The sequence below is a fragment of the Sparassis crispa genome, assembly GCF_003851025.1.
Source record: "Sparassis crispa DNA, contig_000002F, whole genome shotgun sequence".
NCBI lineage: Eukaryota > Fungi > Basidiomycota > Agaricomycetes > Polyporales > Sparassidaceae > Sparassis > Sparassis crispa.
Window position 1 is genome coordinate 206,025 of NW_020939749.1, and position 17,738 is coordinate 223,762.

At 49.9% G+C, this 17,738-nt stretch overlaps 2 protein-coding genes across 2 annotated transcripts; one reads left to right on the forward strand and one right to left on the reverse strand.

The window, feature by feature from the left end:
• Nucleotides 1–4,157: 4,157 nt before the first annotated feature.
• SCP_0300630 (hypothetical protein) lies at nt 4,158–7,447 on the forward strand (the record flags this gene model as incomplete). The annotated part of the gene is made up of 5 exons (XM_027755460.1): nt 4,158–4,915; nt 5,946–6,188; nt 6,254–6,383; nt 6,634–6,967; nt 7,029–7,447. The coding sequence occupies 5 exons, from the start codon at nt 4,158–4,160 to the stop codon at nt 7,445–7,447; spliced, it is 1,884 nt and encodes a 627-aa protein (XP_027611261.1).
• A 1,789-nt stretch (nt 7,448–9,236) lies between these two features.
• Nucleotides 9,237–10,835, reverse strand: SCP_0300640 (hypothetical protein; the record flags this gene model as incomplete). Its single annotated transcript, XM_027755461.1, has 7 exons — nt 9,237–9,352; nt 9,406–9,654; nt 9,714–9,833; nt 9,881–9,996; nt 10,056–10,184; nt 10,250–10,590; nt 10,644–10,835. The coding sequence occupies 7 exons, from the start codon at nt 10,833–10,835 to the stop codon at nt 9,237–9,239; spliced, it is 1,263 nt and encodes a 420-aa protein (XP_027611262.1).
• Nucleotides 10,836–17,738: the final 6,903 nt, after the last annotated feature.

The following is a 17,738-nucleotide window of genomic DNA, read 5'->3' on the forward strand; positions in this document are numbered from 1 at the left end:
CGTCTAATCTCAGCCATGACGAGTCGTTCCGATCCCTGATTCAACACATTGACAGACCGTCAAGCGATCTAATAGCCAACACTCCTGAAATTCACCATTGTCCACAGAGAACAAAATTCGAGACGTAGCACGTCGCATTATTCTCCCTGACTTTGACTCATGTATGGGAACAAAACTTGTGGGTGATGAATTTGAGCTGGAGCACATCGTTCGGTGCAGCAGTCACGCACACGATGTCAAACGTAAGTTTCGGTAAGTCAGTTCTTTGTTTATAGTGGATATTGTTACTGAGTTATTTGCACCATCATCACCCGGCCGCGCTGCGGATCCTGACTTCGAATGGATATTCATTGCCACCAAATCCACACCCCCTGATGTTTCTGCAACTGTGTTGGCAAACACTGTTGCCCAATGGACACCTCAAACACTTCAAATGACCGCTTTAGGCTCCAGTCTGCCTGCGATTGAGAGTTTTCCGGAGTGCCAGAGTGCATGTGCCCTTTCTCATGGTCCTATTGCTCGCTTTTCGCTGCTGTGCGTGCTCCAGTACTGCCAGGGATGTGTTATCATTTGTGCTGGGATCCTCTTGTTTGTGGGCTCTTGCTTCTCGGTGGAGTAGCCCGGGTCCTCGCAGATTGCTGTCTCAAGCTGTCTCAAGGATGCATCCAAGTGCATCTACACACTCCTCCTGCACAGGATTTATCTGCAATGGAGTGGGACATGAAGAGATATGTTATTTAATGTATCCAGTCAAGTTTTTACCTTGTCCTGAGCCAACAGGGGCTCAAGATCTTTTGAGAGAAATTTCGGAATCTAGGCAAATTCACACCTTTCTGGTTCTGGAAAAATACCTGCAATAAGATTCTCTTCTCTAGTCATGTCATAGTAGCCTATACAGTACTTCTACACATGTGAAAAAACTCCGAGGCCAAAAGTGAAAAAATGTGCGAGAAAAAGCCAACTGTCTCAAGGAGTGGTACTGTCTCGGACCGGTATAAGGCAGAATTTTCCCACAATTTCCGCAGATGCAATATTGCCCGCCATCTAGTCCAGGCGTTTCGAAGCGCATGTAGGCTTTGTACGATAGACTTTAATTTCCGTTCATCCACCCGCCTTAGTGCGAACTACGTACCTCATCCATCCCTCTTCCTCTCCCCAATTTTCCTTGCGCAGTAGCTGACGAGATATCTCTTAATTACGTACCCGAGCTGTAGTCAGTTAAATTTACTCGTTTTCTCGTTTTTTCTAATCATAGACTCTAACAGACGCCCGGTTGGAAATACACTGTATTACATAATGCCACCGCTTTCATGTCGAGCTCGATAGTCATATCGATCTCCGTCCCTCCCTCGTTGCCGGTATGGTCGCTGTGATGCGAATGCCTGCTAGACGTACGTCGTGTGGAACAGCCGCCAGCACAAGCTGCGCTGATCGTGATGCCGATGTCGACTGGTTGTGCGTTGTGCGTAACGCGGCTTGTACGAGGTGCGCGACAGCCATTTTCACCAAGAAGGCGAAATCGGTGGATTACCCGTCCGCTACCTTCGTCGTCTCGACCGTACCTTCTGAGCTCGCTGGAGTTGTGAATCTCAACGGCGGGTTTGACACCCAAGCGACCACCGTATCACCAGTCATTCCCACGAATCGGTGGTGGCGTCGATCCCTGACACTTGAGACCCTCCCGGATTTGTATCCCTGAGTGAATGTAAGGTTTGCCTGCCTTACAATGTCACCATTTGTCACCAGTACAAATTTATTGATAAAGTTTACTTGTGCGATCAGGACTGAATAGGGACTCAATTGACCAATCGAATTTGTTACTACGGCAAATAGAAACTGTGTTTCATCTACAAACAGTCACTTTGTAGTGAGCACGAAATTCATCATTTGTCGGGGTAGCAAATTTGAGTTGGTCTCATGAGTGATGGTGCGCACACGGTCGACGCGCGAGGCCGCACGCTCCTGCAGTATTCGGTCGGTATCTCGAAACGGGCGTGTTAAAACTGGAGGGGTACTTGGCAATGTCGGTACCTCACTCTCGAACCTTCTGATGTACACGCTACGAGACTCATCCTTAGCAATGTGTCTAGAATCCTTCGTGCTTCAAAGCATCTGAAATAATTGTAGTGGTCGTGGACAGTTGTTCGTCTCTCTCACTCCACATAGTGAGATGCCTGAACAAATACCAAGGCAGGCGTATACGACTCGCAAAGCGTCGTGATATCGGTAGTCTTCTGCTGTTTTTGAATCGTTACACAGGCGGCACTTCGGGCATACTAATCTACGAGCCGGTTTTAGGATTGGTGAGTGCTGGGACACTGTCAGTACCTGTTACCTCCACGTTTCAAAGTTCAAAGATGTGACGATTACTCCCGAGTCTCCCCTTTCGTGTCAGTTCTAAAGTCACTATGCTCACGGAACCCTTGGGCTGTGACATTGTTAGTGGTCTAGTTGTTGTAATCCCCTACATATTCGGCGGTTGGTCCGACATCTGTTTCCTTCTCTGTCTGGGGCTATTCTTACCGTCTTCTGAATAGCAGTGTATTCCTCGCAGCGTATGCCTTGCGATATCAGAATGACTCTTGAGGAAGATAATGCCCGCCGGATTCAGTACTGCTTCTTCTGCTGTGTGTATTTTAGCTATTGTCGACAAGTGCAGCATGCACTGCGGTGCGCGTCATTCGGTATGTTGGTGATATCTTTAATGTGTTGTACGTTCTGATCTGTCAAGGAGGTGCAGCGTCGTTCTCTCAATTAGAACTGATTGTTTGTGCCTTTCCTTTAAGGACCTCTTCCGGTGCATCACGGTAGCCCCACGCCTCACATCCTCCGCTTCAGGCCTTCTCTTGCGACACATAAACATAGAATTGGGACGAAGATGACCGGGCCATGCGACCGCAACATGTTTAAAGCCATCTTGATCCGGACATCTACGCCCCAAAGGGCGACAGCATTGATCAGACTAGGCTACTAATCAAAGGTGGTGTGATAGACCAAGGTGTACGCTAGGTTCCTCATTAACTGCACCGTGTTGCTTTGTGCAGTTTGCATGCATAGAAAGCACTGTCTCACGATGCGCCCTGCGGATCCATTCAGACCACGAAGAGTTGTTTTGGCTCAATCTGTATAGAACGTTGATCCCCAAATTGTCTGGAGGGCATACCGTTTCCTTTATAACGAACGGAAAGCAACTGCATCCATGCTATCGAGCAAGGCAATTGTCGATGGGTACAGTCGCCATTTATTTGCTGGTGCCATGTTTATATTCTCTTCAGATAACTGCTTCATCATCATGTACAGCAACAAATGCAGCGCCAGGAGCCTGTCGAGAGATCACCAATTAGCGGGAATTTTCAGGGACTGTCGCCTTATATGAAACCCGGGGGTTTCTCAAGTCTGACAGTCTGGCCTGCAGAACAACGCCTTTACCCCCCTGATTCTGAGAGTCAGGTGTGATATTTTCCTGGACTAGGAAATGTTGGGGCATCTAGATGGCTATTGCACTTGGCTACTGTCCTATCGGAAAGTTGCGCTCGTGAAGAATTCCTCGTTTACGGGGAGGAAGTTCGCGAGCGCGGTGATGGATACAGCGCTAGTGAGCTGGACGAGAATGGCGTCGGGAGAAATGCTGTCCAACCCGTGAGAGACCTGGCCGAAGTCTCGCACCTACAAATTCTTTTCCAGTATTGAAGCACTCCTGGGAAGCAATTATCTCTGCACCGTGGGGTTTCGTACCGAGGAGTGGGGAGAGATACAGGAAAATGCTCGACTAGTCATTTTACGAATTCCGTGAACATAGTGACAGACGCTGCAGCTCCTGGCTATCATTCGTGGATAGCAGCGTGGATAGCAGGGCCAAGGCATGACTCCCGTTTCGTCAACCCGTCGGAATACACCTAACTAACAATGACGTGATCTGGTCGCAAACAAAGCGGCCTTTCCCACTCAATTGCGGGCGCTGCCAGTTATCACAATGCTCGCGGGACTTGGATGCAACCCCGAACGCGCACTGCGATCATCCGCTGTTGTATCAGGCCACACTCTCCTGTCCCTACTGTCCATTTCCTCTATTCAAGCGAAAGGTTTTCCAAGACCCAACGAACGCCCAATTCGCTTTAGCATCGCAGTCATACTCTGAAAGCCGGTTGCTATCAGCCATGCAACCTTGGAATAGTCTCACATATCAGCCTCATCTGCTGCACCAGCGCTTCCGAACGCCCTCGAATTTGACCTCTGCAGCCCAACCATTCGCCTCTAACCCCCCTTGCCGTACGCCGATTCCCCCATCCACGGGCCAGCTTACGCACCCCACGCCCCAGAACTCGCTCACGCCCCCCCAATTATCGTCCTGCTCCTCCGCGAGCGTGTCCTCTCTGTCTTCGTCCGCGGCATATCCCCTCCTTTCCTGCACCGGGAACATTCTCCCCTCGTCTGAGCCTCAATCCTATAGCAGGTTCGACAAGTTCGACTCGCCGACTGGTATGTACCAGCTTGTGCCAGGGCCCTGCACCATTAAGCGCGACGACCCGCGTATCTCTACTGTCGCCGTTGGTGTCTCAGTAGCACCATCGCCTGCCGCCTCTGCGGTTGACTGCCATTGCACAGCTTCCGACGCGCATGGTATACTCGATGGCTACTCGACCAACACGTCGCCGGCTTGTCGTCTCTTACTTGCGGCCGCAGAGCCACTGAAAATGCGCATCCTCTCCTCTCCTTACCCAGCGACGGCCGAATACCTCCCGCATGCTCGCATGCAGGGGCAGAACCAGATGCAGCAGCATACACGGATCCCCAACGTGTATATCAACGGGCTGCCACCGAATTTCCCTGAAGATCAGCTGTACGCGATAACGCGTGAGTTTGGAACCGTCCTCAGCGTGCGTACGTTTACACGCTATGGGATCGACAAGCTTTCGTGAGTAATTTGTCCATTTCGAATCCCTAACTTGTGTGCGGCACGTCGCCATCGAGTTTCGTTTCTTGGGATCATTATCTTCTCGTAGTTATTTTGGGGTTATTACGTGGCGCTCGCTTTTGCCCACCAGCTCCATGGAAATCCTCACGCCTGTAGTCTCCCGGGAGCTTGACGTTCTGTCACCACTTGTCGCCACCACGCTCAGTCTTCCGACACTGACATCCTACGCGATGTCGAGCGTTGATTTTACAGCCGTGTTTCCTTGTGTGAACTAGTGCGATGGCTATGTGCGGCAAATACTTGTATATTGTGCATTTATTGTATCGAAGTGCTCTTCTCTAACGAGCTCTGGCGTTTGGAGCGGCCTCACTGTCAAGGCATCGGGGTTCAGTAGCATACGGAGTGCTTTGCACTCAACGACACATTTTGGCTGTTCATGTACTGCTTCTGATGAGTTGCTCGCATCACTGTTTAGTCAGTCACGGATTTCTCATTGGATCGAATGCCGTTGTCGTCTGATGCCCATGTGGGGTGCGGCACCTGAGATGCTGAATGGCCAAACCTTTCTTATGGTTTAGCTGTCTCGTGCTCTAGGTCATGTTTTGTCCACGACGAATGTCGTGTCTTCACTACATCAGATGTTGATATACACTCTAGCTGTGCATCGTATTTTCTGCGTCTTCTTCATTCTCTGTCTATGAACACCGCTAACGCTTGCCGCTGACAGAGGGTATGGATTCGTTCTGTACGTCTCAAGTTCGTACGAGCTCATGGAGGTGCGGCTGTGACGAGTTCATTCGGTTTTATACAGGCTAGACAGCATCGATGCCGCGGAGAAGTGCATTGAAACCCTGGGCAAGTATCGTCGTTTGTATCCGTCATTTTGTAAGGTTCGTCATTTCACTCATCCTGTTTGGGATTCATATCGCTAGCTGTGGGCATCTTTGTCAATTATATTGTCTTCCTCAATCTGGCCTTCACTTCCATCTCTTCCTCGTTTAACTGCATCGACTGCTTTGACTCATCCCAGCCCTTCCGACCTCCAGCGAATCCACTATATTCCCAACATGAATACCCCAGGTACCCATGCACCGGACTCGTACAAGGCGCAGTCGACGCAGGACTTATCGTCAACAAATTTGTACATGCAGGACCTGCCTCTCAGCACTGATGAGACCGATCTGGCGGTGCTCGTGCGTCCGTACCGAATTATAAGCAGTCGAATCTTCCGGACCCGGTTGAGTAATCCTCCGGGCATCATTGCATTTGCCAGGTGAGTTCACGATGTTTGAGGTAATGTGGAAGGTCTACGTGTGACATTGCCGATTCTACGTGCAGATTGGAGACGCGTGCGGCGGCTGAAGAGATTATTGAGCGATTGGATGGTAGGATGGTATACGACGAGCACGCGACGCCGCATAGGATCCAGGTTCGATTCGCGGATACGAACGAGCAGCGGAAGTTGAAGGTGAGCGTTTCGTGCTTCTATGTTGGGCGACCGGGTGTATGGAAGCTGTTTCGATCGGTCTGCGAGGTAGTAACCGAAGGCGCTCGCATTCCTTCCTCTCGGGTTCCAAACCTGTATGTGAACTGGATTGTAACGGAGCGTGTTCTGTGTCTTCCAGTATTCGAGCGGATCTTGCACATGTGCATGACATGCAGACGGGTTCCTTCCACTTCCAAAAGGATAACTCTTTTTGACGCCGATCTATTTCTAGCGCGCACAATACTTCATTGGTAGAGAACCGTCCTTGGCCCCATTCACCCTATCGCAAGCTGCGAACGTCAACTTAAAGCACTCCCATTTTAACCCTTTCTTGCCTCAATTTCTTCAATCGGGCCTAGACCTGGACATGAATGCCAGCCCTTGCCTCATGTCTGATAGGCATCTGGTCGCGCGGGGGAAGAGTGTAATACCTCCGCTACTGCATGAGAGTGGTATGCGTCAGCGCCAGCAGCTTTTTGCACGGGCGGACAACAATCTGCCAGAGCTTGTGACAGTGCCAGATCCAAATGATGCTCTCGGGAACCATGCTGCATATGCCACCCGAGGTGACTAGCACGTAGATATTATATCCACAATGTTAGATGCTCAATTCCTGATTCTCTTCAGCTCTTCACGATATGCAGAACCTCCCATATGCGGATTCACACCTGTTTGATGCCGAGGCACACATGCAAACCGCGATGAGTATCAATATGTCAAACCCATTCCGTGCACACAACCACTTTAAGCGCATGGAAGGACCCATCGTGCGGGAACACGTCCAACAGCAACAAGCACAGCTTGCCCAGCATGCCGTCCAGGAACGACCTTGCAGGCCCTCCAATTTAATGGCTTGCTCGAATGTGTCTCAGGACGATTTTATGGCGAGCACCGTGGGTGCTCACCATTACGTCGCTACAGACTTCACTAGACCTAGACATGTTGGCCGCCATAGGAATGGCCTCAATTTCGGTCTCAAGAATGACTTCAAGCAGGTTCATTTCCCTCGTGAGCAGCACCAACAGTACCAGACGCATGCGTTGTAGTGACGAGCCAGTGCATTCGACTCACTCGGAAAGTGTTCCATTCCCGCAGACTTGTACAGACTCCCCATCACTCCGCTTATTCGCGAAGTGGAATTTTTGTGATGCAACTTCCATTTGGTTTTTTTCACTTCACTTTGATACATTGCGTCGAAATTTTGTGTAGTCTATAATGTGGTGATCCTACAATTATTGCTCATCACCGCAGCAGTCGCAAGTAAGGTCACTGGCTCCGCCAGGCGGCATTTTTCTAGTCACTGGGAAGGACTTGAAAAAGACAATTCGCAGAGGTTGTCACCCCGCAAATATTTAGTAATGACTAGACGCATCCAAGCAAGGGAGGCTACCTTCTCAACATCTGGCTGAACACCCAGCTGACATCAAAGACACATCTGTGCCACTGTGCCTTGGACAACCCATGTGATCGATTTTGGGTTGGGTAACACAACGCAAGTGCACGTGGTATTGCCACCACACCGTCCGGCCCACCTTTCATTAAATCCGTCCATGCAGTGGCCGGTAAGCCAGCAGGATGCGGTAAGTCATCTAACTGTGAGCCACGGCGTCTTGGTGGCTGTAGTGAAAGCCACCACGTGGAACATTCCTGACCGAGAGTTGCTGGTGTTTTGTTATGTCGCGCTAGGTGATCTTGGGCTTCTGAGAGCCAATCGCTCACCGGTAGTTCCAGGACATCAGATGATAGCCGACCATGCTGCTTATCGAGATCATGTGAACCGTGAAGTTAAACGGAGGGATGACCACGCACAGGCAAACAATGGTCGAGTTTCATCGCCATTCTCAACAGATTACGCCATGCCCCACAGTGCCTAGGAACCGCTGCGTGTTTGAAGTACAGGAGGACATTCTTCAGCCAACTCGGACAAGTTGACATGATCAGGTCATATTCCTGAGATGTCACAATGGAAAGATGTCGTGCCCAAGGAGGGCAGAAGGCTGAGCAATTGCAAGAGTGTTGATCTGCAAGCACTATGGATGGACTGGCCCATCAATCAATATGGGCACAGAGCTAGAAAAACTTACCCCTAGCATTGTGAATCCCGTGCAGTTCCCCTAATCCATCCAAGGTTTGCGAATCTTCAATCTCAGCAGAATCGCTCACACGCGTGAGGGAAGTGAAAGCTATGATAAAACAATCTATTATCGGGTGCGATTGTACTAGAGACAAAGAATCAAACCGTTCTTTATTGCATGACTATCGTCCGCAACGTGGCCATCCTCCGTTTCCATGAGCTGTGATTGCAGTGCATATTGTTCAATTCGTTCCGGAGTCCAATCGATACTGACTTCACTCTGATTATCAGACGCATCTGGATGAAGAAAATACGCAAAGGGCGGGAACGGAGCATTACGAACTGTGAGACAAAGCGTTGTTCAAGCAACACATGTCAACACACCTTCAAGGATTAGCGACGGAGATGTAACACGTGTGAAACACTCGTCTCCATGCCGAACTTGGGTGTGCGATGGCACCGCTGAAAATCGACTTTCAATATACACCCGATGCAAGATACAATGTCGCTTACCCTCTGATCGTCCTGGTTCTTCGTTCCTCGCCTTGACCTCCAATGCTTCGGTATCAGATTCAGACTCATCTTCGGAAACAGAATGACGTCAGCGCTGTCAAAGACAATATGATCTCTGTGCTTACCACTAGTTTCAACTCTACGGAGGCGCTTTCCCTGGGTCCAAGGTCCCAGCGAACGGCCGGTGTTCACTAGTGGTCAACGATCCAGGATTTAGCGTCCTTCGGCAACAGATGTGAAAGAAGGAACTACTTGCCCTCCGTATGCGCCCTGAATGACCGCACCTTCCTCGTATCGGAAGAACGCGAATCCGATTGTCGGCGATGAGAATATGTGGGCGAAGTGGTCGGCGTATTTAGGTTATCTGAGCTTAGTCAGCGCAACATACGGAACAGATCTATTGAATAATTCGCTCACCGCTGGTACGACTGACTGCGTTGCCTTTCCGCCGAGTATAACGCACTGCTTCATTTGAAAATATTACCGGGGCCTCGAGTAACTCTTGTTCAGCGACCGAAAGATGAGAGTATAGTTCGATCAGTTCGGGGAAGGAATAATCGCTCGGGCGTTTGAAAATGAAATCAGCTGGGAGGTCTATCGCAAGGAAAGCAGAAGGATCCTCGACGATACTGTCCCAGGGGATGGTCGTCGTGTTGGTCTGGTGCTCTATAAGGGTGTCATCAACCAACGGGGAGCTGATTCGTCGACGACATGAACAGACTTACCCCAGTGCCGCTCGAAGTAGAGAAGCAGTCGCTGAAGGAAATCGTCGTAGGTCCACGTCTTCTGGTATGGGGGAAGCATCGTATTTCCCGCATCGTCGCTCGTCCAACCCTCAGAAATTCCTAGATTAAAATCAGTGTTAAGCAGGTCAAGTATCAATCGGTCGTACGGTGTTGGTGCTTGAGGTATGACATGAAGTGGTCATCGAACTTCTTCCATCGACCTGTGCCATCTCCATCTGTGAACTGGCGATATTTTATTCCTCCGAAACACGGTACGTCAAATCTGAGATAGAAAATAGGATGTGTTACGTGCCAATAGATATGGATAGCCACATAACTGACTCCCAGGACTTTAATCCTCCATTGACCCCGAACGTGCCGCCCATCTTCAGGTGGACACTCCAACCAGGAAGGTGTTTCTGCCACTCCTTGATAGAAGTATTTACGACCGCACTCATTTTCTTTGCCAGCCTGCATATACATGAACCAAATATTAATCTCACGGCCAGAGATTCATCAATTATCCTCGTACTCACATTGCATAATCATCAGCCGACGCAGGACTTTGTCGCTTCGCCTTCTCTTCGTCGATTTGTTTCGCCTTCTCGCTGTATTTAGGGTGTTCTTCCGGAGGCAATGCTTTCCACCGTTCATCCAGTATCTCTGTCCTTACCTTGAGGAACGATTGCGACGGAAGACCTAAGTCTAACCGGCGCTGCATCGCAAGATCGTCTAATTCGAATGTTGAAGCAAATGCGCTCTTCGCCGGGGTAGACCTCGGCTTCCGCGTGGAGACCTTGAACTTGACCACTTCCAGTCGTCCTGTGTGCTGACGAGCTTTCCTCCGGTTCTTATTGCTAAACCACTTGTACAATCGCTGCAGAAAATTCTAGAGTAAGTCCAGGACTAGATCAAAAGGGAGTCATTTACCGAAGTAAACGCCGTGTCGGTAGGCATGCCAAACTTCGTCACCCACTTGGCCAGTACGACCTGCAGCACGAAGACCTTCGGCGCACCTCTGCCGGCATGGTCAACAACATCCCAGTATTTTGGAAGATATTTCTGTAGAAATGTTTCCTTGACGACGGAGTCAGCAATGCCTCCCTTTGACGAGCGAACCATCAGGATGGTTTTCAGATAGGTTCAAGCGAAGAGACCACGATGCAATGCATGTTGAAGCCAGGGGGGTTTACATACGAGAGCAAGAGGAAACAGCCCAAGTCATCAGGAGTGACAATAAGAATACCCAACGGTACTAGCATGGGCATGGTACCACATGATCAAGTCCAGGAAACCGGCGTAGTGAGAAGCGCGCTGAGATGACTGTCACAGACCGAAGGAATACAGGGAAAACCCTGCTCCAGGTCCTTCCTGACCTCCCAAATCAGCAGGAGAACTACCGCAATTTCGAATAAGCGTACCTTTCAAGACTTGTCCTTCAGCTCAAGCGTGACAACAAGCTGTATGACCATTTATCCGAAATACAATGGTCGCCAGAAGGGAAGGAATCACGCAGAGCCGTGCGGCAAAGCGATAAGGCACTTCTTACCATTCATGGCCATTGACTTGGCCAGTTCACGGCGTTTTTGCTCGTGGAGCCATCATCGGTCGCTAGAAAATCTAGAAATAAAACGAGACCGAAAGCGCGACGGCCGACAGTGACGCCAACCTGCGCAGCACGTTCCATGGAAAAAGCTGCCATAGACAGTTGGCGCGACGGTAATCAGATGCGAAGGGAGAGCGCAAGAAAGCACACCCCCTTGTTGGATATGTACTGTACCGAATATTCCTGGGCTCACGGTCCCGCGCTTCAGGACCAACCTGCGGAGTGGAGAATGAAGCAGATAGCTTCCATCGCGCTGTCCATCACCATCGCACGGATGTTCCTTACTTTGCCACGCAACCGCACTGCCTTTCACCTTGTCAGAGCATCGACATTATTATAGTCACAGGCAGCGAAAAGCGACTCACGAGTTATGGTCGGTCATGTGTGCTCGGAGGGCCACTGAGTCATGCGAACTCCGCGTAAGTGAAGAGGGAAATACCACTACCTATAACGGTAAACGATGGAACCAGATAGTGTCATCGTTCACGTACCATGGGTGACGCATCGTAGGAACTTACTGGACGAACCCCTAAGCAAGCGCGGAGGAAAAGAGCACCACCCATGACAGTAAGCGATGGAATTAGCGAGCGTCGACGTTTACACATCGCAAAGGCTTTCTCACCTACGAAGGCCGACCGATGTCAAGGGAGAGAGCAACCAAAAGGGACACTGTACACCCACCGACCATTCCAGCCCGTCAGAGCCTGTTGAACCAGAGAAAAAGAGATCTCGACCATTGCTTCCGATCAGATAGAGAACCTTCGCATGTGGACGTCAGTTAGACTCCATCATGGCTGTCGAGGAGCGCATAAATTCCAGAATATCCCTGTGGACGTCCTTCAGCGGTGATCACATCAAGTCCGACCTAGTGTAGTGATGTTCCCGCGCCGATGCGGCCTGCCAGTGAACCAGAATCAGCTGAGTGAGCCAACGTCCGAAGTCCAGCGAAGAAGCGGGTTCTACAAGATCTTGCCCGATTTGGAATGTATCCTTCTTCTACACCTTAAACCCGGTCTGAACCTCCGTTTGAAACGACATCAGAGCCATTTCCCAGGTCTGGAATTAATACCTTCTGGAGAATAGGCACTCGCCGGCGGACATCGGTTCTGAGCCTTCCAGGCGGTTGCAGACGAGTCTAGCGATGTCAGGCTGGACGGTGGCGACAAAGAATCGCTTGTTGACGGAATACTTGCGACTGAACTCTCATCTCTCACTGTACGTCCTTCCTGCTGCTTTGAGGAATTCGTTATCCTTGCAAGATTCGCGGGGAATACCCCCGAGGTGTGCTGATCCTCCCACGTTTGAACTTTTCCTTGTTCCATTCGGAAGACGAGCGACAGCTCTCCTGACAAGGCAACAAAAAGTAATTGATTTGAATGGACTGAGATAGGGTATAACGTCTTGGGAAGAGGTATGACAATACCTCTGAGCGTGGAACAAGTATAGGAGAATTCAGTCTCGCCTTCAGGCCGACATGTCTGTGTAAGTCAATCTGGAAAGCGAAATGGACGCATCTAATGGCCCCACTTGAATCAGACTTGCGCGTTTAGTACGTGACCCGGCGAGGCGGCCAGATTATTAGGCCTTTCCGTTTGCACTAGCATGCTGCCGCCTGCGTGCGTCACACAATTTCATACGATAAGTGCAATCGTGTGTTCTTCACGAAACGTATTTCCCGCTCCCAAATTATGGATTCTGCTACGTCAATATCATAGTCAGTCTACCCATTGTTCCTTTCCCGCTTGAAAGACTTATTCCGGCCGGATTCAGGTGTCAATTCGACTTTGAATACGCATATGCTAGACGTATATATACTCTTAAGCCAATTCACCCTCGACCACATTGTCCAGGTGTTGGCCTATTCTTCATGTCCCCTAGAGCTTCGCCTCCCCTCAAAGCTCTTTGTCGCTCCCTTGCTGGATCTCCTCCGTTACTAAATGCGGATGACTGTCGCGGACTTCACCCCAGTGGAAGAATAGTCATGCTCTGCTACGGGTCTAGGAATCGCTTGAATGCCGGCCGCTGGTATACACAAGTCAGTATCCTCGTCGATTCATGCTTCTTGAGGACATGAAAACAAAGTTTCGCAGTGCCGTAAACATGGGTGTAGAGGAACACCGCAAGAATTCGTATGGTATACCGATCGCTTGCCCATGAAGGATCTCACCCGCATATCTGAGGAGTGGAAGATCTGTAGGAGGGAACAATCCCGTGCATCGAGGTTGTCGAAGGCAATCGAAACGAAAAGTCAGTCCCTTGGTGACTTTCGGTGTCCTCCGCGTCCAGCGCTAATGACGATTCTTCAGACAACGGAGAGTCTACTCCGAATGACCCGGTCGATGGGTCTGTGGTGACGAATGACATCATATCGGACCTCAAGGCCATTATTCGAAGCACCCAACGGGAACTTACTACTGCTGGTAATCGAACTGATGCAAAGACAAGAGTCCTATGGTGGATCGCAGTGCGTGCATTAATTCGTGAAAAACTTCGGCTTCAAGACACATGATGCCAGGATGACTGTACTCCTCTGTCTTTCTCTGTCAACATCCAGGGTTCGAATCATTTATATTCGCACGATCTTCCTGAAGATCTAATGGAGATCGCATCAATTTCTCATAATTATTGGGATCCATTCACCGGAGTCTGGCGTGGTCCCTCAACCAAGATAGAATTACGACGAGCTCGTGCCGGTGAAATATTCCTTTTCAAGACGTGCAATGTTGCGAGTTGCCCTGGGCTAGACATCGTTACCAGATACCTAGAGTCGCTCTATAATGACCCAGTGAGTTGCATCCAGAACCCTCCAGCTTGTCTTGGTCTGAGCCGGTCGATAGATCGCATCGTCTGGAAAATCTGCATTGCTTCCTGCTTCGCCACAGATCCTTGCGAGCAGGACTGGAAGCTCATCAACCCAAAGGGGCGATAGTATCACTGTCCCTGTAAGACAATTTGAAGGGGCTCTGCGAACGCACCGGGGGAAGAGGGCGAGTACTAGACAGGGTTGATACGATTACAAACTCTTCGTATTCCAATTTCCCGCTGACCATGTCCTAGATCTAAACCCATATACCTTGGAAGGTGGAGTAGGTGGTTCATGTGCCGTCAGAAAGGAAAAGATGAAGAGAGGACCATCTTCAACCCTACACACTTTGACCGAGATGTAGAACGTATAGGTCATAGGTGCCTGCATCGCAATTGGAGCTTCTTCCGGGCCCTGAGCAACTCCTAACCCTTACATGCACTATGTCTATGCGACTCTATCTTTACTATAGTACTCCGTATGTAAGCTAAGCTTCGAGCTCTTGGTAGGGGCTGCTTCACTCAAAACTATAGTTGTGGCACGTCGTGATTGTGTTAGTGGGCATTGGTGAAGATCTTTTTGACGTTCCCCAGGGAGCTCAGCCATCTCGCACTGCGGCCGCCGCCATTACGCAGAGGCATCTATTCATAGGATTACAGGGCTGCTGGGCCTGCGTTTGCTTCACGGCTATTCTTCGGAGGCTTTATCCGTTATTGTATGAACCATGCGACTGGCTTACGAGTGACGATATATCGCGGGGCTACATACATTCAAGTGGATTCTCATAAGTGGAGAAATTTTTTAGTTAATCGAAGGAGTTAATCGAATTCGAACTTGAAGCCGTTGCTACACCACGAAGTTTACCCATGTGGACAAAGAGGGCCTGCAATTCTGCAAGGACGGGAAACCAGTAGTTAGCACTTCAGGCTGTAAATATGTGATGCGACCGCGAGCGGCGTCAGAGAGGTGACCTTGCGACAACTTCATATTCATACGAAGGCAGTGATTAAGTAGTCGCATGAAAATGGCAAAGGCGCACACACCGAAAAGTCAAGACGACACCAAGCCATGGGCGATGGACCGTCACTGTCCACACGACGTCTGAAGGTGTTTGTGCACCGCGACTCCGAGTGGAGGACTGCTTCGTGGGAGGGGGCTACACCCTACTCAGACGAGACTGCGGCAAAGCCGTTTACCGTTGGGTGGAGTATGGCCTGGGACAGTTCAAACTCCACCTGCACCTGCACCGTGACGCAGCGGCCTGTGATAACAAACTCTGAGCAAGTCTGCGTGAGCGATCTCTAGATAATCTGGGAACTACTTACGGTTGGATGTGTTTCACGGCTCTGAACTCTATGATTCGGTGTTTCGGCGAAATGACCTCATGCGGTTGATCCTCCCATTCACGCATCTACAGATCACTTTTTAAAAACCCGTCCTAGAATGAGCAGGAGAGAGAATATAGAAAATATCTTCCCCGTCCGTTCAAATATATTGGACCGGAACCAACCCCAGCACTCCAATCAATTTGGCAAAGGGCGCCTAAAACCAGTAAAAGACGGAGCGAGGATCTGTTATTGCCTTTTTAGATCTTATTTATATTTATTTTCACCCATCTCTACGTCGACGCCAATCGGTGGGATCGGATGCCTTCCCGTAGGATTTAGAGCGTTCCTAAATCACGAAGCGGACTACGAAATGCCCCATTGTGTCGGAACAGCAAGACTTGCGAGACCGTAACGACGTGAGACAATGATCACTAAAGCAAGTTCTAGACGGCCGGAGATGAACGGCAAGATGAACACCAAAGATAGGCAACGATGGGTATGTACACAGTACCAATGTTGCAGTTGTCATGACTGGCGACTGACAGGAGACCAAGTTGTGGGGCCACGCTCCATGTACAGCACCGCTGGGTGTCGGAAGCGAGTCCTGCAGCACGCCGGAGCCTGACGCAAGCCAGCACGGAGAAGGGCTTGCTCCGAACCTAGGAGAATGTAGGAGGCGGGAACACACAACGGACAGTGGCACGGAGTCTTGCCGACTGCCGGACGAGGGACAGAGGCCGCGAGGGGCATGCCGGAGTATATATTGCAATAGAAAACAGGTTGAACTTATTACGAGCTTTCCCTGAGAATTCTCTTGGGGTTTTCCCCACCTTTTTCCCCGGGGAAAAACTCTATTAAATAATCGCGGCTAAGTTGATATCGATGGGTCGCCTATACCTGAATTTTAGCGACGGGCTTATCGATACGAAGTTCTGTCCGGAGAAGTTGGAGTTGTTCTATCGAGACTCACGCGTGATCTTGGCTTCCTTGTTCAAAACCGGGTTGCTGACTCTAGGCCTTTTAGGGATGCCCGCTATCTGAGCACCGGTCTGCTCCTTCCCTTTGTGTGCGACAATGCTATCCTCCACTTGTAAGTCCGTAGGGCTGCGCAAGCACGGCAGAGCCCGCTAGCTATTGCGACATGTTCCGTTGGCACTGGCGCTGTGTGGATGGACTCCGAGCTTACTCAACCATGCCAAATATAGTAGACAAAGCGATCTCAGTTCTGTTCACAATCATATTTTCATTCTGCATGAACATTACGATAGAGATTCGTGACCGGGCGGTCGGGACAAACGAGAAAACGAGCGAGTCGAGTGTCCACCCGGGAGTTCCGTCCCTGTAAACCAAGTAACAAAATATTCAGAGTCAGACTGTTACCGGTTGTACCAAAAGCTTACTTTCTCTTCTATATAATAAGGATTGAGGGTGACTTCCCGTGCCAACGTTTCTAGATTTTTGTAAGTTCGGAACGTGCAAGCGTGACCTGCCGACCGTGACAAAGTGTGACGATCCCAGTGAGCGGGACGAGCGCTAAAGCAAAGTTCACGTCCGTAGCCCTCGGAGTCCCAGATTGGTCGGTTAGGAGGAACACGGTTGTAATTGCTGCCTATCTACGCGGTGACTGTCTGGGATGCAAAATGCAGAGAAGTCGCCTCTAAGCCGCGTTACGGAGAGTCGCCCACCACTATCTTCCTTGCCTAGACGCTGATCCGTGATTTTCTTCTACATTCAGGGCAGATTCCAGCAGATTTGGCAGTTTGTCACCAACTCTCCCACAAGACCCTCCAGCAAGCTAGCGTGAATTTCTGCCGACCTAGCAGCTTATGTCACAAGCATTCTAGCCACCGCTCAATTCGAAGCAAACAGTGAGCGGCTTGGCGCGACGGTGTCAAAGACCTAACGGGCTCATTCTGTATGTGCTGAAAGCTCATTTCCACCTTCTCAACATTGCGGCTTGATTGACGATATTCACCCACTGAATCCAATCTCCAGATATTGAATGTATAGCATGTAGGATACTTGATGTGGCACGCAATTGCCGTTCAGCGGAAATCAAGAAGCGAGTAACCGCTAGTTTATACAACTTCACATCATTGATTTTCATGTTTTATAATGCCGAATCAAGTGAGCCCAATTCACTGATACCTTTCTCTGGATGTGCTTCGGACGTCTGATTCGTGAGACTGTAGCACCGCCCATACGTTTGATAAGACTGCAGCCGTATATTGGCTTTGTGCGTTCCGTGGTTTTATTTCTCTTGAACAGGTCGACAGCATACAACTTCG